This window comes from Perissodus microlepis, chromosome 7 (assembly GCF_051167445.1).
Source record: "Perissodus microlepis isolate ML-2025 ecotype Zambia chromosome 7, ASM5116744v1, whole genome shotgun sequence".
Taxonomy (NCBI): Eukaryota; Metazoa; Chordata; class Actinopteri; order Cichliformes; family Cichlidae; genus Perissodus; species Perissodus microlepis.
Window position 1 is genome coordinate 3,630,067 of NC_140467.1, and position 26,835 is coordinate 3,656,901.

General features: G+C 40.2%; 1 protein-coding gene across 5 annotated transcripts in view; it reads right to left on the reverse strand.

The window, feature by feature from the left end:
* The window catches only part of srgap1a (SLIT-ROBO Rho GTPase activating protein 1a), a 77,945-nt gene that overhangs the window by 29,770 nt on the left and 21,340 nt on the right, over positions 1 to 26,835 (reverse strand). For all 5 annotated transcript variants that reach the window (XM_084932858.1, XM_084932857.1, XM_084932854.1 and 2 more), the window contains exons 2-6: positions 20,628 to 20,823; positions 12,780 to 12,942; positions 5,358 to 5,420; positions 2,394 to 2,573; positions 1,634 to 1,762 (exon numbers count right to left, since the gene is read on the reverse strand). In XM_084932858.1, the coding sequence (XP_084788984.1) occupies positions 1,634 to 1,762; positions 2,394 to 2,573; positions 5,358 to 5,420; positions 12,780 to 12,942; positions 20,628 to 20,823 (731 nt within the window). The remainder of the gene's footprint in view (positions 1 to 1,633; positions 1,763 to 2,393; positions 2,574 to 5,357; positions 5,421 to 12,779; positions 12,943 to 20,627; positions 20,824 to 26,835) is intronic.

The window sequence follows — 26,835 nt, forward strand, 5'->3', positions numbered from 1 at the left end:
TCTGAGCCAAAAGTATTGCCTCTGTGTTGCACGACTCGAGCCGTACCTCCGGGATCTGATTTGCCAAGGTCACTGCTACCAACAGCACCCACCTAGAGTTCCACACAGAGAAACACAAAATGGCCTGAACAACTGTCAAACACGATGCTACAACCAGCCTGCTTGTACACTTTGTTTTTCACTATAAAAAGTCTCTTCATCAATAAACAAATGCTTGTGAGCCTGCACACAAAGCTCACGCAGAGAGCATCTCTCACACAATCACACACACACACACACACACACACACACCCTGGTGAGATGTGAAGGCTTCTGAGCAAAGCAGGGAGAGGGGTAATTTCAGCGCACAGCATGCCGCTGAATAGAGGTTGCATTTCTCTCTCCCTCTCTTCTCTCCTTCAGTCCTGTCTGGAATATAAAAACCCAAACACTTGCCAAAATCCCAGCCGTCTCCAGTTTCCTTAGAAACGCCACAGAAAGTGGTGCAGTAAGTTTATCTCTCTCTTTCAAAAAAAAAAAAGAAAAAGAAAAAGAAATGAATCAGGTAATGAAACTGTGAATAAGTCATATATATCTGTATTGCATAAAGCAAAACAAAGAAAAACAACATGATCAGATTACGTAACAATCATCTTTAATATAAAAAAAGAAGCCAGTTCAGGGTCATGCCCTCTTTATTCAACCAATCTGAAACATGTGAAAAATAGCTGTTACATAATGTATAACTAAATATTAAACATAGGATTTCAATAATGACAGAGTATGGTAGGAGGAAAGAATAGCTTTCATCACCAAAGTTAATAAAGCTGCTTTAATTTGGTCCTGCACTATAATTTCCATCCCACAGTCTAGTGTCCAGAACTCTCTTATATTAAGCACAGCTGCTAAAGTCATCAGTCTTTCTTCTGAAGGTCAGAGAAAAAGCCCTCAGCAGTAATTGGTCTTTTGCATAAGAAGCTCAAACAAATATGAGAAAATCTTAACCGGGGGTGGGGGTGGGGGTCAATGTCTATAAAAAGGGGTGAAGTAGTGATTAAGGTTGGGTAATCTTCTCCATAATCTAACTGTCCTATAGCAGCCTGGTATCATCAAATAACCTCTCCGCACCGTTACTGCGGTGGCGCACAATTATTATCAACTTAACAACAACACTACTGATTTGCTGGGTATTTTTGACATTGTTTATCAGGACAAATAAAAGTACTGATGCATACATTGATTGTTTGGACAATAGATCAATATGTTAAATACCACAGTTTAATCTGCATCAGCCAAAGAACATTTCAAGAGGCCAAAAACGAATGCAGAGACATCTGCAGTGCAGGCACTCTTCTATTGTTGTGCAACAATGCTTTTGATTAATTGTGTACAGACATTTAATTGCCAAATTTTCCATATAAAATTATTCCGGGAAAATACATTATTATTATTATTATTACTACATGTACCAACCAGTATCCATCTCCCAAAATCTGCATTGGAAAGTAAAAAAACAAAAGACCACCACTTAAAACGCGTGTGTTCTGATTATTAATATTCTCCTCAGTCTCACTTGAGGCAAAAAAAGTGTGTGCAGAAGAAGAAGAAGCTGGCTCACAACACGACTGCCAAAATCCCGTGGTTTCATACTTACATCAATTAAGTCCGACAAGTCGTGGATGTAGTATTTGTAAACGGATGAGTTTGTCGCTTCCAGCGTCAGCAGGTACTCGTTCCGCGCTTTGATCGACTTCAGCTTGTTCTCGGAGTACTTGGCTTGACGCTGATGAGAGAATTAGAAGCAAGAATGAGAAACAGACAACAACAGAGCGAGCGAGACGGGGTGAATTTAATGAGTGAAGATTTGCCTTTTGACAAGTGATTATGCTTTCATGTCTCCGCACGCACAGCGAGTCACAGTGCTGGGACTATATTACTGTCAAAACAAAACATTTTAGGCAACGTTAGAGGAGAAATAAGTTACAGTCTGGCATGAAAAGGACCAAGTATGGAAAAAAACTAAAACCAGGCTGTGGCCTTGGTTTCAACTTGGACACCTCAGTGTGGGACAGAAGTTTTTAACTTGCACTTCCTCTTCAGCAGACAAGCATGAGGCTGTTAGTCAACACGCGCTGACCACTGCACTAGGCTCTGATTCACACACTCCAGATCACCCATATTTTAAGACTTCCCAAAAGCATTCCTGGAAAACTTGTGTTACAAAAAAAATCAGTTGCCTGGACTTTAATCATTTGCCACAGAGATTTAACAGACAACAGGCCTGTTCTAAGAAAACAAAGCCTGGGTGAGTCTTTTCCTTAACTGCAGTTTCTTTTTCAATACTGAACAGTTATTTTTTTGTCTTTTATGGCGCAACTACTGGCTTTTACATCCTTTAACACCTGGCATCTTACCTTCTCTTTCATCTTCTCAATTTTCTTCACAGAGCTGCGCCTCTGGTATTTTTCCTCCATTCGAATGCTGAAGACAGGATCAGCCCTGCCAATCTGCTTTTCTTCTTGCTTCTCAGCCTCCTTCAGCTTGCTCTCAGCGCTGATGCTCTCCGAGTGGTACATGTGATACGTCTTCATCACCTGGACAGGAAGGAAAAGGCATCATTTTATTTCAAGACCAGAAAAAACTAAAAAGGCAGCAGCCTGTGGGTGTTGGGTTAGTTCCAGTGGGGTCAAAGATCAGAATAATCCATCGTCTTAATCGTGACCTAACCCGCAAATAAGGCTTCCATCTTCTGACTCACTCATTTATCACCTATCGATTCAACTCATGTCAAAGCACTCATCGCTCACAGTTCTTCTTGTGCTGAACCACAAATCAAAGAGTCTTTTTTGTTTTTAAGGGGCAGTTAAGTACACAAACCACACAGGCCAAAAAACTAAAAAGATGCACTTAGGAAGTTATCAAGAGGACTCTTTTTAGACTTTCAATTCAGCTTTTTACTGAGATGGTATTTGGCTCTGGCTTCATGTCCATTTGTCATGTAGCATAAACTTCAAAAATGTGTCTTTTTCTTAAAGCTATAATCGCATTTAAGCTGAAGTCATTCACCGTTTTGCCTTCACACTGTAACAATGTAACACAGCAGAAGTTTATTACGCTGATAGTGGCCTGCTGATTAGAGCTACTTCCTAAAGCCTGAATCATCCTCCTCCTGCGTTCCTCACAGTACTCCATGGATCCATTAGGCAGTGACTCAGCTGCAAGTGGCAGATTAACTACAAAATACAAATAATGAACTTTCCAAACTTTACAAGAGAGCTGAGAGCTGATAAAGTCTTATTAACATAGATGATAAACAGACAGTGGACTCATAGGAAAATAATGATGACTCAGTGGCATGGTAAGAGGAAAACTGAAACAAATTCATGATGTCATTGTGAAGTCTGAAGGCAGAATAGGCCACTCAACCCCACACATCCATGAAAATGAAGACATTAGGGAAGCATTTGGAGGAAGAGAAACAAAACAGGTGAAAATGACGAGGAGAGGAAATGAGATCTGAGCTGATGGTTCGTGGCGGTCGGCCAAAACTACTGAACTAAGTAGAAGGACCAAAATTATATTCAAACGTCCAAGGCAGCAATATAGAGCACAGAGCGGTTTAACCTGGAATGAACTGACTCCGGCAAATTACAGCTCCACAACCTGTGTATGAAATACATTTGTCTGCACAAAACCTCAGCTTCAGTACAAATAGAGACTCACCCATTCAAAATCTAAACATCTTTCCCCCAATGTGAGTTATTTCTGTACGAGTGGAACAACAGAGCAAAGCCTGGTTTGTCTGGAGCCCTTCGTCTTTGGTGGGGTTGGCTTAACTGGAACCAGTTTAGAGATGGGTGACTGACCTTGGTCCGCGTACTCCTCACTTAATGGTCTGGAGTCTGCCACTGCTGTGTTTACTTTACCGCTTTTTTTAGAGGGACACATTTAGACACGGACGAGACCTGTTATTTCAGTGGCGGTGGCCGACACTGGGACTGCGGCTGTCTGATGCAACAGCTACCCTGTGTGCGCGCGCGCGTGCGTGTGCTCACGTGTGTCCTCCCACTGGGGTTAAAGCAGGCCAAATCTACAGCGTGGACTGTGGTGAGAGTGACACACATTAAGCTCTAGAGTAACACGTTGTTGTGTTTGGAGGAGCGAGGGCTGGTCTGCCCCCTTTACACACAGGGGAAGTGTAACCAACTTCAGTCCTTCATGGTGAGTAACTGGAGACTCAAACTGAACTGCTCTTCAGTGAATGTTCTGAGAAGGCAGAACAACTGATTTGACTTGTTGCTACATCACCGTACATGCAAGGTGACGATGCGTCAGGAAAGCAACTAAAAACACAAAATCACACACGTGAACAGTATTACTGAATTCCATTTCATAAGCTTTAAACCTTAGGTTTGTTGTTATTTATGAAATGCTACTCACGCTATACATAGGCTACAGTACATAAGCTACACAATATTTAATAAATATCAAACATTAACTTGATCCTTTCATTTTACTTTTTAAAGGGTTTGCTGGAGTTTGCATATCCATGGCTTCTGTGAGGCATTAAATACAAGGACTAGCAGAGCTGATAGTCAAGTTAAGGCAGAGTAACTAGCAGGGTCAAAGGTACACAGAGGCTGCTAACAATACAAATGAAAAGCGTTAGGAACTACACTGCACATGTGCAGCCTGTGTGATGCACCAGTTTGACAGCTTGGTAAAATTTCACTGACCTACTGGGGTGAAATTTTAACCTGTGAGTTGACAGGTTCAGAGCCATGGTTTGGTTTCTTGCAACCTGCAAGCTAGTAGTCTTGGGCACATATAGCATAATTACAATGGTTCTTATTTTGAATGTAGAACTTTGTTGCGTGTAATGCAACCTGGACTTTTCCCAGGTTTTCTGTCTGTCTCTGATGTCAGCTACTGAAAGAAATAAAGAATGATAGGGAGCAAGTTGCTATTTGGCTCAGACCTCCCAGTGTGACTTTGCATGAGTTGTTTTCAAGAGCAAAAAAAACAAAAAACCCGGCTGATGAAAGCTATTAGAAACAGAATATGAACTGTAATGAGTCAAGCAAACACAGAGATGAAACTTTGTAGCTTTGAATGGGTGATTTATGAGAGTAAAGGGGACAGTTTTATGCTTTTGTGGTGCAAAGAAATGTGACTTTTCCTGTACTTTGTTTGCAATACATTTGCTTGAATGTTTAATTTAGAATCCATCAGATATCTTCCAGTTTCAGGGTTAAAAACATCAAGCCGTTACAGACAGTAAGAAATTATTGAGCTCAATGCTATAAACTAGTCTCAACCACAGCCAAGATGAATGTTTTCAAGTGCATTAGTGAAAAATAGCAGTCATTACTACTTACTGTGTATAGCTCATTGAGGACTTTCATTAAGTCTTCCTGGAGCTGAAAGGCTATTTCTTTGCTCTGTAAAAGAAATACAAAAAGGAAAAACAATAAGAGCAATACAAAGAAATCACCATTATCACACAAGAAATTCATGTTCTATCCAGGTAGTTCCCCTTTAAAGCAATTTCATTGTTCTCTGACAATGACAATAAATACTTATCTATCTAAAGACAACACATTGTAAGCGCTGTGGGAACAACCATTACTAAACTGCAGCTTCACAAATCTTTTCAGCAAATGCCCACTGTTCGTTCTATATCAGATTTAATATAAGTGCCACTGAGGTGAAACCATTCTCTACTCTTAATGGTGCACATACAAAACAGATGAGTGCATTTATAATACTGTGTCAAATACAGGCTTTTGTGTGTGAAAGTGGTGCCGGTGTCATGCTAGCTTTTCCACTTAAATCATCGAACACCGCTAGAATTTCAGCGTCCACATGCTCAACACATTATCCGGCCTCTACGCCTGAATGTAAAAGATTTCTTCCAAATATGTTAACTCAATCAGCCGCGCCACAAGGCTGACTCGGTAATGCTATCACACACACGACCACATAAATGCATCTCATGGTTGTGGGATACAGTTTAACAGTGATGGTGTGATGGATTTAGAGAGGCCTTTACTATTAATTTAACAGTGAAGCTTCCATATTTCTTTCACACTGACTCATATAGCGTATCAGATGTTTATGAGATTATGAGTCATGACAATGAATTTTTGATCTCTCCACTATAGTGTTGCCACCTGGATGATATTACAACCTTGGCCTGTGTACCAGGCCTATATCAAACCCAATTATCTTCAGACAAAACTCATTGTGGGAGCCACTCACAGCGATATGATGGACAAGCTTTCTGAGTGGGTATCAAGCCAGCTCCTGTAGTAAGAGAGTGGGGATTTATTTTCTGATAAAGATATAGAGGGCATTGTAGTCTTTTTAAGAGCCATAATGCTGAAATAAACACTAAATTTAATATTAAATTTTTGAAAAAGGCAGCACAATGATTTTAGGAGTGAGGGTAAATTTGGGGCGAGTTCACGAGCAACAAGATGCACATTTCTGATGCTGGCTTCAGACTGTTGCAATGGCAACAGTTGTTGCCAAGGAAATTAGTTATGTAGCTAAACCTGTTTGAATGTGCACAATGTTTTTGGGAAGAAAACATGAATTTAGATCCAAAAAAAACCCACCAAAAGCATTGCAGATTGTGAGTCGTCTTAAAGCCGTTTTTATATTTTACTGAATAAGAAATTGCAAATAGTCAGTCTGCCAGTTTTAGCCGCACGATACAATTCATAAAGAGATAAGCTGAAGCAAACACTGAAGCAAAGTTAATTGGATGCATTTATTTTTACAATGCAATATATTGTGTCGTAGTTGTTTATTACTTGTGACACAAGATGCTGTTAAATGCATCACTGATCCAAGTGAGTTCTCAGACATGATCACGCACGAAACACCACAAGTTTTTGGCTATAACTGAACTGTGCATATGCAACAGACCTGAACCGCAGCAAGACTGCGAGTACTTCTACACAGATTTCCACAGTCTGTCACTCTTGTTCTTCACGTTGCTTACAGGTAAAGCTGTACAGTGTCCAAGTATTTTAACAGACAGCAAAGAGGATTACACTCTCAGTCACTGGCTGCTAGGCTGGTGTCTGAAATTACAGAGTCACGCTAGGTGACCTGACTGATCTGCAACACCTACCTAACCACCACCTGGTCTGTCATTTCCCCCACTTGGAGCTTTTTAGCTAATCGAGACATAATCAGATAACCAGAACCCAGGAGAAACAAACTCAGCAAGAGGAAACCTCAGGCATGTTTGACAGGTGAGTGTAGATAAGGAAGTTACTAAGCAGTCTTACGTTTTTTGGTGAACTATACGATCACCTGGTCCTTGGGTTTATCAATACTCAGTCAACTGCCTCTTAAATGTAAATTCACACGATTGTAAAGACACAGACCTTCCCCTGTGGGAAAATCCATTAGCAAGCATCAGTTCCATGGACAGGACCTTTGACTATCTGTCAGATCTAACACACATCAGTTCTTTCCCATTGAGGAGGCTGGGAAGTGATCCAGAGCTCAATGAAAAGCCTTCTCAGAGATCACAAGATGTGCAAGAAAGAATGTGTGTACACGTGTGTGTGTGTGTGTGTGTGTGTGTGTGTGTGTGTGTGTGTGTGTGTGTTGGATGTGAGAGAAATAAAGAGGGCGATGATAGTAAATTACATTTACAATCACGACTGCCTTTTACCAGAAAAGCTACACGTAGCATGAGGTTTTGAATTTTGGAAATGGTTGTTTAGTGAAGCTGTGTTGTGTAACACATGTCGCTGATTTAATTTGTACAACATTTTTCCTTCCTGCTTAAAGGAATCTCAGCTGGGGGGTTTCCAATTCAGTCCAATTCATTAAAAGGATCCTACAAATGGGTTTTCCCTTTCAACTTCATACCATCTGTATTCCAACCACATTAGAAAGATGAAACAAACCCAGTGAGAAGAAACCATGGCAGCACTTAGGGAGTGGTGGGTTTCATATTGCCACTGCCATTAATCACGGTATAGAGATGGCAGCTGTATACGCTGCAGGGCCCGTGTGTACATTAGAGTGTCTTCTGACTGTAACTTGGAATTTGACCAAATGACACAAATGTTGAACCCTTTATAAAATGTCAGCCTCTGTAAGAGTAACTGTAATTATTGGTTAGTCCAGCTGTTTCACTTGTGATTTAAAAAAAACAAAACAAATACTTTAAAAATCTGTTAAAAATGGTTTAAAACTAAAAGTTGCATTGTTATTTATTATGCAAATAAGAAACTAAATTCATGTTTTATACAAAAATCTGAGCCGGTGTTCTGGGAATCCATCTTACCTCACAAACCATCCTAGCGGTTGTTTCTGCGCATGTGTTTTGCATGCGCACAACACAAAATTAAGTGGCAAACCATCATATCTTTGTGAATATCAGCTAGAAGCATACTCTGATGGGTAAAGTTAAGAGGCAAACAGTCCTACATACTTACATTTCTGCTGGAATTCTTGTGTGACAGCAGAAATGTGCATAAACTACGTACGGTGGACGATTTGCCAAAGTAGGATGGTTTGCCAGAACACCGGCACAGCGGACGTCTCTGAGAAGTTGCAAATTCAATGATGCAAAACATTCAACCACCAACACTAATTTTTCTGCTCAGGAATGAAATTACTGAACATAAATAGCTTTAATTTGGCATCTTTTACTATTTTTTCTGCTTTTTGTAAGAGTGTAACTTTGAAAATTCAATGACAACATCAATAATTTTATTTTAGCATTAAAAATATTATTTTGATTAGAGCATTTGCACACACTGGTAGATTAACTATTACAGAAACATAAAAATTTGGTAATTATCGCTACTGTTAGGTTTACTCCACAGCTGCCCTGAATTAACATTGAGTGGTGGACTAATACATTTGCAGTTTCAGTTTTATTTGTCATATGCAAATTAGCACAGGGTCAACATTGCAATGAAATGTGTTTGATGAGCAGCAGTCACTCAGCAGCATGGTACAGTAGAAGAAAATATAATAAATTATAATAAAATAAAAAAATAAAAAAATAGAAAAATAGTAAAGAGCAAAATATTAGAGAGACGTGGTAAAAGAGAAAAGATGACTAAATATATATGTATCTATAAATATAAATATATGTACACTAGTGATTAAATAAGAAAATCTTGAAAAGAAATATGACGGGAGGGCAGATGGGATATTGCACAGGAATGAGCAGCAGAAAATTACAGTATTGCACTTTTTAAATATAAATATCAATAACAATAAAGTGGAGTGACCAGTGCAGATTAAGCACCATATTGGAGGTGCTGGTAGCGGATTTTGGGATATTACACTTTTTGTTATTACACCAAATCAGTTAAATAGATTCAGCTTGAATTATTTCAATATTTACACCTTTTTGTAAACTTATGTGTTGCTTTAAGTTCAAAAGTGCCTCGAGCTCTAGGAAATCCACCATGTAGCTGCTGCCACAGAATATCACTTTCATGAATAAAACAGGGCAGAGCAAAACAAAGAGCCAGTTGTATGAATAATGAAAACTTGATGCATGTGAGAAGATCTTTCCAAGCATAAAGACAGAAAAAGCTCGCTACTCGAGTCTCGCGTTTAAACACACACACACACACACAAAAGAGGAAAAAATGTGGTGCTTCTAAAGAAAGCCGTGGTTTCTTTTTAAGTGACCACAGTGCAGAACTAAAGAAATAAATGCACACGCCGAACAGCAACCAGAGGATGTTGTCGAAGACAATATGGCCACTATGGGGTCCCTCCTCCGCTGCTGCACCTCGCAGCATGAAACCTGAACATACAAGGAAATATAAACACGGGTCTTTGATGTGGTGGAAGGATGACAAGAGTACAGCTGTCTCCTCAAAGCTGTGAGGGAGTCCACGTAACATGGGGGACTTCTCTGTTGTTTGTGCCTCGTTATTGAAGCTCTGCTGAGATCAAAGGCTCGGGGAAGCTTTAATTAGAGTGCGAGCTGTGTCTCGGGTCTCCAATGAGCTGGGACCTCCCATCAGACTGCTTCTTGTCTGCGCAATGTCACCTGGATACACAAAGTAAATGCCAACTTTAAAAGGACAGTCTATAAAGTGGCTCGATACTGCAGATTCCACAGCAGTAATGGGGATGCAGGCGGAGTAATGACAGGACTGCACTATTCCACAGTTTGTGAGGAGTTTCTGAGCTGCATTAAAAATATGTATCATTATTGAAAGTAGTCTATCATTATGATTGTGAAAGTAAGTTAAGCCAGGACAGAGGTCGGCGACTCGCGGCTCTTTTGCTCCTCGGCTGTGGCTAAAATAAGAAAATGTTAAATGTTACAGGCACAACCTTCCCTGTGTGACGTGATCTGTGCGTATCAGGCGCTCGCCCACATGTGTTTAAGAGAGGGTTGAGAGATGTTACGTGTAGGTTTAGACTCTGTATACACAGAAGGTTTTTTGAAAGTGAAAATGATTGCCTTCGTGAAGCTGAACTTTATAAATTGTGCGTAAATGATTAGTATTATTCAGGTTTGGATGTTTGCATCTGTAAAATAGTTTCACATGGTGGTTTTTTGTTTTGTGTGTGGATTGAAGCACGTGCGTGAGAGTCCTCAAAAGTTCATTGTACACATTTGGAAAGCTTAGCTTACAGTTGTGGATCATATTGTGTGCATTTGCAACCCTTTTGAGACAAATGTATCTCCGTATCTGTCATCTTTGGATCCACATGCGAGCAGGTTTTCTCAGACATCAACTGCATGAAGTCCAAACATCACTGTTTCCTGACTGATGACACCCTGCAGTCCTGCATGAATATTAAAGTGACTTCTTACATCTCTGATATTGAGAAGCTCTGCAGGGATGCTGAGAAACGGAAATCACACAAATCACACATTTTATATGCTCTTATTTGTAATAAATACAACAAAGGAGTTGCCAGCACATTGAAATGGATTAAAGTCATATTTATATACAAATAGTTTTCATGATTATTCTTGTTTTAAAATTATAGCGGCTCTTTTCCCCCAGTATTCGCAACAAGACGAAACTTTGAGAAAATACTGTCTGTTTCACATCTGGCCTCGTTAGTGGAACCAGAACCCTTTAAAGGGAAATGAGTGTTGCAGCTTCCTGTGAGTCTGCTGGGGGTTCAAGCAATCATTTAAAAACCAAGAAATTATACTGCTTTGAAGACCAAATTTAAAAAACAAAAATGTTTCCTTCTTTTTAAACAGATAAGATCTTGGAGGTTTGCAAGAAAGTGGAGCATAAAAAGAGAAAGGATAAAAAGGTTGTGCAAGCTAAAATGACACAAAGGCACTCCTCTGAAGAAAAGACACTTTGTAATTTAGGTTTGCGGTGAGTTCATGTGACTCCTGCAACATAGGAGCTCATAATCTGTTAGGGAGTCGTCAGCTTTGTGGTAGAAAATGCAGCAGATTGGTTTTGGTCATAAAACCATGAGAGACCGAAGACGTTCTGAATCTGAAAGACTGGTGACCGAGCTCCCAGCGCATTACTCTTAATTCACAAAACGAAACCACGGGAGCGCCACAGACCATCATACCATCAAACGCAATGCTGAATATATATCTTGCATATCATGCGACTAAATATACACTGTTTTTGAATGAATGGATGCATTAAAAGTGAAAGATTGTTTATATAACATGAGGGCCTGGAGACACTGCTGCCCAATGTGACCGCTACGAAGAATCTGGATCATGTTAGTGGTGACTTTGAGTGTTTTGTTGATCAAAGAAAAAGGCACATGTGACCCATTTCTAGCAGAGGTCAAACATCAGTACAATGAAGAAAAAAACCTTCAAAAGCAGTCAAAATGAGACTATGAGAATTTAAATAGACAAGGAAACGGTGATGCAGAGAAAAATACAAATTTATTAACTTATAAAAGGTAATTTGTGTTATATATCAAGTACATGAGTGTTTTGTTATACAGTTGTATGATAAACAAGGCTGAAAAGTGCCATGAATTCCTGCAAATTTGCAAAAAAAATTGTGCTGATTTTCTTTGTTTTAAAAAAACAAGTTTTTGAATGAAATGAATGAAAACTAAATGAAAAATACCTGCTGCAATTCTTATAGCACAAATAAAAAGACTCAAAAGTCATTTTTAGGCTACGTCCACACTAATGCGTTTCCGTTTGAAAACGCATCGTTTTCTCTCCGTTTTGGCCTCCCGTCCACACGAGACGCTGTTTTCCTCAAGGAAAAACGCAGCGTTTTGAAAACACTCTCGAAAACGCATACATTTCAAAACGGAGCTGCCCCGTCGCAGTGTGGACACTCGAAAACGCAGACTTTCTAAAACGATGACGCATTTTAGTCATGTGATGCAGTCATGTGACCAATATACAAAGACAGCGGCGTTATACAGCAGTTGTTTTGTTTGCTCTCAATTTTGACAGCCCTAAAAAAAGATTAATATCAGTTTGTACATGCTCCAGATAGCTTTTCTTCAAATTCTTTAATTCTCACTCGCTTTCATGCATGCGCAGGACTGGAAGCGTTTTGTGCTGTTTCAATGTGGACGCACAACTCTGTGAAAACGACTGAAAACGCTAGTGTGGACGCGGAGCCTTTTCAGACGAAAACACCGTTTTCAAATCCACCCGGGCTAGTGTGGATGTAGGTGTGAAGAGCAGATGCCACCTTATTTCCATTCTATAGTGTGTGTGTGTGTGTGTGTGTGTGTGTGTGTGTGTGTGTGTGTGTGTGTGTGTGTGTGTGTGTGTGTGTGTTGCACCGCCTCAACTCTAAGAACTACTTTGCCTTTTGTGCCCTCACCTTCTTGAGTAGCCGTGTAGAGTCCTCGCTGATCTGCATGAACCTCATGATGACATTGTTGAGGTAGATGTCACTCAGTGTTGCGTGGTCCTTACTCTCCCTCCTAACCTGGTTCAGCAGCAGGTACCAACAGTTGACTGGTGACAGCAGATTCTGGTCTTTCCTGAGTAAACCAATGGAAATACGAGTTCAGATAAATTAGGGAATGAAAATGAAAAATTATAAAGTAATGGTTATAACGGAGGTATTCCTTGGTTAACTTTTGTGCCAGACTGAACATATCATGGAGTAAAATTCACTTTATTCATTTTACAGAGTTAAAGAGGATTTACTATTTATATCGTTTTAGGATAATTAGTGCAACCTAAGGTCTTTTGGGTTTTTTGTTGTATTTAATGCAACAAAATTCCCATTAAAGCAGTTATCTTTTTTTGCCAGACAAAAGAATGACTGAAATGTGGCTCATTCAGACTACACTGTTAACCACCCATTACTTCCAAGCCAAGCTGTTGTGCTGCTGTGAAAAATTCAGGAGCTAAATGAGACATTCTTTGTTTAGAAAGATCTATTTGCCCCCAAAACAATTTCATACTTCAATACTATTATCAAAATAACCTTGCAGGCCTGTACAAAATATCTGTATGCATTCATCTGAACATTTTCCTATTGGCAACTGTTGGCTGGTTTAGACAGCATTTCCTCTTTTTTTCTAAATGCAGGAGATCGTGACAAGCAGGATGTTTACAAAAACCTCAAGAGCACCCATAAAAAGCCTCAAGAGCACCAGTGCTCGTCACTAAAGCAGAAGACAGATTCATCATAGGCGTCCCAGGGTGTTAAATGTCCCATGCACCACAGGCTCTGGGCCAAAAAGATTCTCCAAATATTACAAGGACTACACAGCTAACTTGGAAATATCAGTGACATTTCTAGGGCAGAGCTACAACACTCTGAGCAAAAATGATTTTCTAAAACCAGGGAAGAGTGTCCCTAAGACTATAAATACACAGTGTAGACTGGTGTTAAAGAAGCCATGTATATGTTGTAGGTGAACTTGAAGAGTAGAGTAAAACTGCAAAAAGAACAAGAAAGACAAGGAAAAGAAGAGAAGCTGCAGAATAGTGGATAATAATAGAAAAGAATTCAAATAAAAATACAGAAGTCAGATAGGCGTTTCCTGCGCTGTGTGCCGCCTGCAGCCAGGCTAACTGTAGGACATTGTCCAGACCAGAGTGAGCTGGGGCCCTGTGTAAGCAGTGGCCCGCAAGCGGACTTCCTCTGGGTTAATCTATAACATTCCTCCTGCCTGCAAAAAAGTGACACAGAATATAAGTGTGCATGCTTGTGCACATGTGTGTGTGTGCTTGGGAGAGATCTGAAAGCTGGGTCTTGGGTCAAGTCTTTCAGGAACCATATGGAGACTCGCCTCTGCACCTCTCCAAGTTTGCAAAGACGGACAACATTTGTCAACGCAACAGGTGAAACTTTACACTTGGCAAAGCTGCCCAGCCCTGACCTAGCCTTCAACATTGGCACCACATCTGCTCGGTGAGCAAAAATGAAGAAAATGAACAACTGATGCAAACATTCCAAACAGCTGAAATGTTTCCTGAGGTTAAGCAAAAACAGGAAGACAACTACGCAGACATGAAAAACATCCAAGGGGATTCGTTTTTCAAAGAAACCAGACAAACATGATAACATGTCCAGTATGGTTGGGAATCATAAAACAACTACATTTTAAGACAATAGTATTGCAATACATTGCCTGTGATAATGGTGGCATCACAAAGCAGCGGCATATCATTTTAATACATTAGTTCCCTGATTTGCTTTCCTCAGCTGTCCCTGACGTCAGCCCTGTGAATGTGCCCTTCATTGCAAGTTAGTTCACTGTACCTTCCCTCACAGCACCATGTGAAGTCATGGTCTAAGTAAACGTGTAAATTAAAATGAGCCATTTAGCACAAATACATGTTTTAACCACATTTTTGTGTATCAATAACTTTTACACACAGAGAAAAATATAGATTCTCACACTCACTCAAGCAGTAACTGTGCTTGACAGCATCACTCACCATCTGTCAAAGAGCAATTACTATAGAAATCCTTTCTGCATTATGTATCAGATCCATTCTACAGCACTCAATCTAGACTTGTGGGAACAGTACTAATTTGTGTTTATTAATTCACTCATGTTCTCAGGTCCAGATGAATAATGTTCTGTAGGTCACTGACAAGAAGCTGGACATAAAACGCCACAAGCCACTAAACAATTTAATACTGGTAAATTGACTCCTCAGACTGGAAAAAAAAAAACACTGTACTGTCTGAAGTAGGACAACATTACTTCCAACTATGAAAAGTTTAACCTAATTTAACACCAGAAGTAAATCTGTAACCTATGTGCACATGGCTAATAACATCCAGGGCATCCAACAAAAACGGCATCCATCTTTCACATGAAATTTGATTAAATCTGAGACATTTAAAGAATAACGTAGCACAAGTAACAGTGTAGCATATGTTATCAAATTAAATCAATTTGTTTAAAAAAAGAAAAAGAAAGAAAGTTTGATTTAGTAGGGTCAGCCCCTTCACAAAGTATAAAGAGGACAGGCACAAAAACAAGTGGGAAACCCACACAGGCTGTGATGACATAACCCCCTGGGAGTTGCTAACCCCACATATAATGGCAGGAAAGTCTCTCACTGTCATCATTTCCCCCTCAGCCAGGGCAGGAACTGGGTCAGACAGAACAGTGACAGATAGACAGGACTCCCCACAAGAGCCAAACACAGGTATGAAAAGAGGAACTCGTGTGTAGAAGAGGGGTGGGAGAGGACAGAGGAACAATGTCACCATACTTGCACTCTCATACAGCAGGATGACACTAAAAATGAAGGATACCAATTCAGTATGTACAGTATTTAAACAGAAGGTCTTATCAATAGAAATGGCAAAATAGAAAAGTTGTCTAGCGCCACACCGATTTAAAAAAACAACAAAAAACCCCAAAACGTTTCACTTTAAATTGCACAGATCTCCAGCACCAACGAAGGTGACTCGCGGTGCAGTCTTTCTGCTTATTTGAGTACACATTTACATTTTAAAAGGAAGCAACAGAATGCCAAAGGCTCATAATGACCACAGGAAATGCACCATTTTCTTCATCACTGGTCCTGTGAAAGAATCCCAACAAAGTTCAACTTAATCAAATGAGAATGCGTCAGCAGTTTTCCCTAGACAGCAGGTAGTTATGTGTGGCATTACACAGACTAAGCAGCCACGATGTTTTCCACACCTCCTGCTAATCCTCTGAGACAAAGTGAGGAAGTCCTCTAACCAGCGGCTTAATTTGAGATAAAAGCAGCATATTTAAGACAATCCCAGTTGTGGCTGATGCTACATAAATATGTCAGTTATTCTTTTGCTCTCCGATTCCACGTCCCCTCCCTGAACAAACCTTGCATAATACAGTATCTGGTTGTTTGCATGTGTGTGTTTAAGAAAGACTGGGGGAGAGAGAGAAGAGAGTGTTTGCCCATATTTGTTCATTTGTGTGTGTTCTGCAAACAGCCGCTGAAACACAAATGGATGGCTCTCCCACAGAGTGCTGCAGTGGACAGCACTGTAATTTTGTTTTCTTTCAAGAAGATCCCCCCACAAAAAACCCAAAACTAAACTGGTGGCTCTGAAGTGCCCTAATGCCCGTTCATTTTCAAAACTGATGTGCTGCACTCAGACGTTGCTGCTGTCTGCTCTACTGCAGCATTGCCTAACATCCTGGACACTTAAAGCTCTGAAAGTTTTCGGATCTATTACACTTTTGCTTAGACCAACATAAAACAACATGTTTAACAGCATGTGTTCTCTAAAGTGTCCTAATTTGACTTTATAGCTGCTAATTATTACGTTTAATTGAGACAATTTTTTCCAATGCTGCGCACTGCGTTTACTTCTATAATGAAGGCTGAAGAACAAAACCTAAAAACAGAACTACACAATGATCTCGTCATAGTTAACCGTAAAACAAAAGTTCTCTTGGACAACAAGAGTCTCAGAACAGGCAGTAGCTTAGAAAAATACTAAACTACATAATGATCAAAAGTAATGATGCCTGTAAGATGCCATATTCACATATGTATTATTATTGCTATCTCTTTTGTTATGCTGAAGTATGTTGAGAAGCAGAAACGAGCACTATTACTTTAAAAATTACACTTTTGTTGCGTTAGGCCATTTTCAAATGTGGCTACAGTCTTTACTCTACTTTAGAGTTCAGCAGACTTCTACTGCAGTCTCCCTAGACTCCACAGGTATAGCTCAGCTCAGTACAGGGCACCCCCGAAGCAAGAAGCATTCCTCTCCAGCAGCGAGCAACCGCAATACTCCCACAGGTCGCACAAAGTCTGTGCTTTCAGATGTGCACAAACTTCATTTCACCCCCGAGAAAGACTGAACTCCTACTGTGTCAAAACTTTTTCGTAGCTTGGAATAGCTCGAGAACTTTATGCTAACACGTAAATGGTTCAAGAACAACATAGCTGCCTTCCAACAGCAGAAAACTAGGTTTAGTCTTGTCAAACACAATCACACATGGCAATGTTTGCAGACTGGTGGAAGGAAATTGTGGCACCGTGTCTTTATAGCTTCACAGAAACTTGGTTTATACGAAGGGGGTATGGGATCACAGAAGCATAGCATCAACCACCACCTGTGTTTTGCCCCAGTTCCTAGAGGCAACTAAAACAAATACCCATGAGATGAGGCTTGAAGCTGCCTACAAGGGAACTTTCCAAAGAAACTGAATATGTCAAAAATGCTCTATATTAATACATTTTTAACTAAAAAGAATGACATCTTGACCCCTCATCTCAAAATCTGTTACGCAAACCAGACTCAACAATACGGCTTCATTGCCAACACTTTGTGAATACAGCTGGTTTTGACCAGTTCTTAGATTTAGCTGCTGATTAAAGGACGATACTTCAACCAGGAGCAATACAGTCAAAATAAGCAGAAGTTTAAATTTAGCAATATGGCTCCCTGCCCGACCATGTCCATACACAGAAAGCTGGGTCTGAAGCATCAGCAGCTCATAATGGAACAGGCAATGGCGTGTTATTGATCATTACTTATAACAGCGTAGTAGGCGGAGCTGAGATGATGGTGGCTTATAAAGTGGCTTGCAGGTGTCAGCGGCTGTAGGCAGGCTAAAGCGACTTATGTAGATGAACTGATCTGCCATTGTGGATGATTCCATAGCCTGCCTTAAGCCTCAGTCAGAGATCATCTGGCTTTCCCAATTACTAGGGAAATCTGCATTTCCCAACTGGTTGGTGAGTGGCTGCTGGCTGTTGCAAGGTGAGAATGGTCATAACGAAGGTGTTGTGATTGTTTTGATCACTAACAGACTGCCACAGTCACCTGTAATTTGCATGAAATATGTCGATTTGTCCGTCAGCATTTGACATTTATGTTGTGTGCTGTCGTGCAACTGAAAGGTAAAGCATACATTTCACCATTGCTGGTTTGTGCTGCATTTTTCAGAGTTTCACTAGGACTTGGCGAGTAGTTTGCAAGTGTCTTCACTTCACAATCACAAGGAGGTTTTTGGTGCAGCACCATATACCTCTCTGCGACCAATTTCACGCTAGCAACCACTCACCAACTATCAGAAGGGTCACTGATCAGCTTCTAATACTGTTTAACTAAGACCTTAACTCGATGCTCGATTTTACCAATTTTTTCCCCAAGTTCATTTCAAAACTAGTGACGTACCTAATATTTGGAAACAATCTCTGTCCACTCCTGACTCAAAGAGCTGGGTCGTGTATCAGTGACAAAGGTCAGATTTATGGGGCATCAGGTCACTTCAGTTGTTCTCTGCTTACTGTGCTAGCTGGCAGGAGAGCTAACAGCATAAAGGAAGCAAACTGCAAAGGGTCAACAGTTTGAAAGCATTTCACACTCAGCACAACAGCTTTTCTTTTTATGTCTTCAATATTTTTTAACTAATTGCATTGTGGTCAAATCTACACTCACAGTAAGAGCAGGAAATAGAAAAGTAGCAAAACTTTAAAACCAGCATGCAGGAACCAACTAACTCTCACGCTCAACTTAAATAATTTAGTTAAATGGTGTAAATACTTATTTCAGTAAACTAATATTCTCTGACGCATGTATTTGCTACAAAGTTGAATAAATAGTATTTAAGCCGAGCTTGGTGTTGTCTGATATGGGACCAATGAACTCCTAGACCCTTAAAACAAATATTATGTTATTAGTATTTGCAAATATTATTTCGACGCCTTAGCTTTTGCTAATAGAACCAGTGCATCGCTAATAAAAATGGACATCATGCTACAGACAGAATTAAAACAGTTTTTCACACCACAGACAAATTTGTCCAATGAAAACAGCCTGGAGAATACTGAAGCCTTATTGTAGGTGCTTATGTGAACACAAAAATATGGGCCACATGATTTAATACCCGCAGGAGTGTTATTCAAACGTCTTATATTTACTTAAGAAATATGCTCCTAGGCAGATGCCAAATGTTTACCCTGTGAATGAAGTGACCAGACTGTACATCATACAATGAAAACCACAGAGCGCCATACCAGAGTCTTCTCACTGGTTACACACATGGGCACGCACAGCTGCTAGAGCCATTGGAACTTCAGACAGAGAGCAGGGGCTATTTGCAGACAGCGAGGACAAACATACATTTTATTTTTGCTCCACCACAAGTTCAAACGATATGCTAATGTCTGCTTTTTCCATGAGCCACCTCCTACTAATAAGGCCAAAAGCACACTATACTTAACTGTGTCAAAATCGATCAAAAAGCCTCCGAGACAAACCGATGCACAATAAATACAGTGGAAGAAGAGGGAGGAGGACAGGGCGAGAAAGAAGACAAACAGAATGAAAGCAAACAGTTTTTCTTCTCACTACACTTTGGTATTTTTGTTTAAGGGTAGATACCAAACAAAAATACTCCTTGAGAACTAAATATATCCAAATATCCAAAATATAAAGTACAGAAACTGTCAAAGATCTTAACTCTAATCCGTTTTATAACAGCTTTGCCAATTTTAGAATATATTTAGCAACTGTATCAAAATAATACCCCATCCACTAGATAACGTCTAATATGTCCTTATGATGACATTCACAGCACTTTGTCCTCATTACTTAGGCTTGTGTCTATAGTGGCACACACAGAAATGCAAAATGAAAAGTCAAGATGGATTATTCAAGAAGCTCCTCTGCTACAATGATGTAATATTCTCAATATATTGATATAAAACACTACATGGTTCTACACATTCAAACAGGCAACCCTTCACCAGCACAAATTGTCATGAAACACACTGGAAAATGTACCTTTTCAAATTCCTCCTCTGACACTATCCTGTTTTTCTTTAGTTAGACCTCATCTTGCTTTAACAATGCAGATTTCTCTGTTAAAACAACCTCACCACTAAACTGGGCCTGTATATTTAGAGTAATTCTGATTCACCAATAATGCACAGTGATAAGAACAAATTTGGCCGTACACACATTGTAGGAACCTGATGATTTTGGACCTTTTTGGTATGACCATTTCTAGGACGTAAATAGAGAATGAGGTCAGGTAACACCAATAGAAAAACTGCCTGGTTGGTGAACTAGCCAATGCCTGATCTGATAAATTTAGAGATTTGTTACATCCATATTTGTGAGGCAAAATCTAGAAAATCTTAGAATTACAGAGCAACAGTTAAAGGTTATTATTGGACCCATGTTACATAAGAAACACATTGACGACAGACAAACATCGAGACAGTTTCCTCTCACTTGTATTGCTGGTGATCTTTAGTGCTGCGAGTCTTTGCCATGAAGCGTTCGGCCAGCTTCTCGAGGTTTCTGGAGTACTCCATCTCAATCTCCGCCTTCTTCCTGAAGAAATCCTGGAGGTCCTGCAGCAGCTGGACCCGCATTTCTGTCTGCTGGTCCAGACATTTCTGCTGCTCCACTAACTGGGCCCTGATCTCTGAAAAGACACAAATTAAAAATATATATAAATATAAATATATTAGGAGCTACAAACTGAATGGATGAGAAGAAGCCACAGAAACACATATGTCAGGCTGGTACTCATATACTGATGTTTTAGCTTTCTGAGATCTTGTAATAGAGCTAAACTAGCTAAATGATTACATTCAACAGTTATTTCTGCAGTAATTGCATGTTTTACCTGTTAAATTGGCTCTTATTTTGAAAACTACACACTCTTAAATGTTAAAATACTTGAAAAATATCAGTTATGAAGGTGCACAATTTGGCTTAAAACTGGGCATGCAAGCATAAAATGTCTAAAATGTATTGATAGGTAAATGGGACAAATGATCAGCAATGTGAGCAATTACATGATAGTATGTGTGCATAGGAGTGCAACTGATAGGCCCACCGTAGCTTATTATCCCCTAGTTATGGGTTTTATGAATGCTTGTAAAGATATGAGGTTGCCGACTGGTCTCAGGTGTTTCATTAAGGCTGAAAATAACTCGAGGATGAATGGAAGCTGATTCACGTCATACTGAGGCTACAGCACAGACCCGTGCATGCACGCGCACACACACAAACACAGATACATGCATTCTCATTGGTGCTCATCAGTGAAAATCCACTTAAGAAGGCAGAGGGACAACACCAGGCATCACATAAACAAGCTGTACATGCAGGTAAATGACCCTCTAAGGTCTTTTCTGAGAAATCACGGTTGTCAGCGTGGCCCTCGTTTAAATTTACGTGCTCAACAGGGCAACTGGGAGTGCACACACACACACACACACACACTTGCATGAAGACAGTCGCACACAAATTGTTTCCTCTGTGTGTTCCGTCTCACCACGGCCGTGTATAATGGATTTTACCTAACGGGCGCAGCCTGGTCGGACATCTTCAGCAAAGGAAGCAGATTAATGAGGTGATTTAAAGCCAACAGCACTGGAGAGAAGTGTGGAGCGATCCCTAATTCTAAAGGAAACACTAAGATGACAACTTGTAATGCCTCACAAGTCGTTCTGAAACATTTGTAGTCTGAGCCATTATACAAAAACCAAACCAGCCTGATTGGGTTAAAGATGTAATCATCCTGGGTCATTCAGAAAAAGACGACTACATTTATGGAACTGAATTCAAGGTTTTTATGCCATTTTTTTTTTTTTAATATCAGCTCAAATGACCATATGATTTGACATTTTAAAAAAGTGTTTTATCTGTTTTTCTGCTTTTTCTAATAAAAGAGTGAATTTGAAAAATTCCATTTCAATAGCAAAACTTCATACATTTCCTTTTCCTATCCCTGGATTTTTCTCATTATTTCTGATTACTCAGTAGAGAAATCCTTTTCGTGAGCTGTAAGGTGCAGTTACTGACATTATCACTGAGTAGAAACTGTGAACAGAGATCTAAGCCCGGATAGCTTTTACCTAAACACATCATAGCAAACCATTGCTTTCCTTTGAGGAGTATTCTTGTGCTTTACTGTTTAGATTAAAAGCGGTGTAAGATCTTCAGTGAAATGACATCTACATCATATGAATGAATCTCAGCTACACTGAGAATTTTCCTATATTTATTTACATATTTTTTCTGTTACTTTTGAGTTGCTATTTTCTAGTGTTAGCTAACCATGTATTCACTACTTTTAGCTAACTGGTTAGGCTTCTGTGTTTGTTAAAACTACTGGTCAGTACCCCAGATGGCTGTAGTAAGGAGAAAGCGTAAGCACAGCCTGTTAGGAATCAAAGTGAAACTTGTGGATTATGTAGTTCTGCCCAGTATTAAATGTACGTCAGACCTGAATCCCACTTTGGCCTCATCTTCATGAAAGTCACAGTTTAATGTAGCTTGCCCTCACCAGTGTGTGAATGGGTGGATGACTGGATGTGTAAAGCACTTTGGGGTCTTTAGGGACTAGTAAAGCGCTATACAAATACAGGCCATTTACCATTTAACGTGTATCAGTTCCTGTTGAAAATGCTTTGGCTTTGTCATACTGCACTGCTGGATCACTATTGAACTACCTGATTTGTTTCGATCATACTGTCTATGTTTATATATCAGTGTCTGAAATTGTGATTCATTGATGGCTGTTCAGCTTTATAAGGGAGGGAATTTAATCATCTCCTGTGCCATGGTCAGTGACCAACTAATAAGCTCATCAGAAAAAGTTTCCTCATGGATCTTTTTAAAAAATAAATAGGACACATCCTTTGAACCACAGAGCAACACAACCCAGACGTCAAGGAGCCACAATACTGAAATTAATGCTTGGTCAGTGTTTGAATCAGCCAACCTCCTACTTAGTTAATGCAGTCGTTAATACAGAAGTAAAGCATACAAAACGTTGCGATAAGTATTTGATGATACATTCATACAGGAACAAATACTTTGGCAAGGAAGATAAAAGATCCCTAAGAGCCAGAGTCTTAACAGAAATCCATCAATAGTTCAATTAATGGCCAATCAGCTGCTGACTCATTTAGAAAGTTTCCAGCCAAAGATGGGTGAGAGCTGTCTGTCTGTGTGTGTGTGTGCATATGGACACATGCCCATGATGCAGTAATCAATTAGAAAAAGCTCCACTTCATTCATCAACACAAGATGTGCTCACAGTCCTGATAAATGAAACATTTACATTGGGTCTAGAACTGATTATTTTTGCATTCTGACATAGCATCGACTTCCTTCTGGCCCTCATAAGCAAATAAACCACTCTGAAACAGCTGGAACACAGAGATGCTAAATTTAAATGAATGTTTATCACAGTTGTTAAAGTCTTGTGAACCAGAAACAACATTATGGTGGACAGTCTGCAATCGAGAACATCAGGCCATTAAACGAGCTAGCAGGACACCGGTGAGCACTAAGAAAAGGTTTGCTTTTAAATTTGACTTGAGTAAAGTACACCGGGCTTTCTGATGAATGAGTAAACCCTGCAATTTTTCCCATCTCCAGAGGGTGTGCGGATTAAAACAAAGCTACCGTGGCATTGACACAAAGGACTGTACTGGATCATTTAACACAATTACACTCGTGACTGCACACAGAAACTCATTAAATCATTCATTTTGAAGTCAAGTATTGGCCACTAACGCTGTAGCACCAAAATGGAAATGAACGTTATAAGGCAACCACCTGTCAGACAAGATAATAGGTCGGGTGCTGCCTAAAACTAGGACGTGCTTTGCAAATTGACTTTTTAGTTCTAGAAATTAAACAGTGAAAACAAAGTCATGGAGGCCTATCGTCACAATAAATACAAAAATACACCCCCCCCCCCCTTCAGTTTTGGCCACATGTAGCTGCTGTTTTCCCAACCTAGAGAAATATCCTCCAAAACTGCCTTCCAAATGCTGGACGCTTTAATATAGGGGTGTCGAACTCCAGGCCTCGAGGGTCGGTGTCCTGCAGGTTTTAGAGCTCACCCTGGGTCAACACACCTGAATCAAATGATTAGTTCATTACCAGGCCTCTGGAGAACATCAAGACATGTTGAGGAAGTAATTTAGCCATTTAAATCAGCTGTGTTGGATCAAGGATGCATCTAAAACCTGCAGGACACCGGCCCTCAAGGCCTGGAGTTTGACACCTGTGCTTTAATAACTACAAAACTCCAACTGTTGATTTTTCAATTTCAGTTTAGACCAGCCGTCCATCCAGTTCCTAGCAGCTTATCCAATTCAGACTCATATGGACTCATGGCCTTTTCCAGCTGTCATTAGGCAAAAAGCAAGTTACACCTTGAACTTGTCTCTAGTCCATCCAGGGCTAACACAGTGAGACAGACAACCATGCATGCTCACGACGACACCTATAGCCAATTTAGAATCACCAGTAAACACAACATGCAAGTCTGTGGACTGTGAGGGTAGGTTAGAGTAGCCAGAAACTGCCCACACAAACATGGGAAGAAAAGGCAAACTCCACATAGAAGGGCCTCAATCAGCTGGTGGGTTCAAACCAGGAATCTACACTGTATGCACAAGTGTGGTAACAGGATGGCATTGTTACAACAACAGTTTATAAATTTGTCTTTTTCCCTACTAGATGTGTCACGATCAATAGCAAAGTCAAATCATTTAAGAACCACCGCAACTCAGCTGCAAAGTGGCACACAACATAAAGTTATAGAGCAGGGTCACCGAGTGCTGAGGCGCCTTGTGCACAGAAGTCACTGACTTAGTAAATGCATGAGAAATATACAGTGATGGCTGCAAGAATAGCCAGCTGTAACCAGTTGTTTATGTGCCCGGATCACATCGGAGTATATGAACTTGTCCATTTATACAGATACTAAACTGCAGTGTCACACAGGACAATGAAACTGTGTCTCAAAACCAAAATAGCTATCAGTGTTTAAACTTCAGGAAACCAAACAGAACAAAGCAGAGTAAAGAAAGTATTTGCAAACTAACAGAATGAGTGACAGGAAAGCTTGCTCAATTTTTCATGTTCATGCACCATTTAGAGGGCACAAACTCGAGTTATGATTTTACATTTATATAAAAAGGGAGAAAGTTATCTAACCCCATGTGTAAATATTAGAAAGGAAAAACTAATTTACTTTGGTGTTTGAGGTCAGTCTTCCTTTGATCATACTGATGCTTTATCTGAAACCCATACTAAGGGCAGCATCTGCTGTCTGACTCACTTCTTAAAAAGCTAACACGACCAACAGAGGCCGTCACTTGGGACCTTGAAGGCTTTAAAAATCAAGCCACTCCAAAGTTTTTCTCAAGCTGGAACCATCTTATTGCGGCAGCGAGTGCTGATCTATTATTACATGCTGCATTCCTTTCTGCCACTCTGAGCTCATCTGTATGGTAAACATGTGTGGAGGTCTGTGTGTGTCTGTGCGGTGTTACATCAAAGCCTGTGATGCACTGCACCCTAACACACGCACAACTGTGATAGACAGTCAGACTGAAATGAGAGCACCCGTGTTATATCTTAAATTCTGCTAAAGAAAACAGAAATGTGCAGTGTAACACCGTCTTCCTATTCCTCCTGCAGAGCTACGTAGCCTGCAGAATGATAGCATAGCCTGTAAACATGTCGGCAACAGATCCAGCTCACCGATGGACACCCAGTCAGTGTTACCCAGAATGCACATGGTTCTGATATGGACAATGAGAGAATGCGATTTGCTCTTTGTGGTGATCAGTAGGACCAAGGCCGCATTGTTTCTGAGCTGGATGCTATCCAATTGCTCCTTTGGAGAGCACATCACATACTTCACATAACCCCATTCATGGCGACAAATATGTCCAAAGTTGCAGTTCAGAATGGCTGATCTGATTTGCCAGATAGGCTTGTTCTATTGTCAAAGAAAGTGCCTTGTAAGCAGGATGGCTACTGACCCACAGTGTTGACCCTCTGAGAGAGAAACTGGGCTCCGGTAAAAAACAACTCGGCTACTGTCAGAGGGCTCGAGAGATAACTTTTCCTCTCCCTCAACAACATGCTCTCCCATGATGCTGCCAATTAACTCTGTTATGAATCAATCTGCCCGAAATACATCTGTTACTTATAATGAGTGCAACATTGTACTCTTCCGTGGGAACTATAAAAGACTTTAAACTCTCAGAGAGTTTCTACAGTTGCTCCAAGTTGATTACAGTTTCCACAAGCAGCTATCTGGGACATGCTGTACCACATCAGTCCCACTGCTGCATTTCCACATGCAGACTGGCTCATCAGCAGCACCTGAAATAGCGGCTAAGGCCTGGGGAGGGACTATAAAGGAGCGTGCCCAACCTTACCATCTGCTTCAGATCTAGGGTTATGGGAGAGGGGGAGTTGTCCATGCCTCTTCTAGAGGCTGGATACAAGACAGGATAAATAGCATCAAACGTAATTACAAAATTGCTGATCAGCTTTTAATAGAGAACAGGTTTTTAATTAGAACTGGAATGGGATCACGTTCTAGAAAAACTCGCCTATGTCACTTATTCTCTCACATTTGGATAATCCTACAAAGGCGTGCTGCTATATT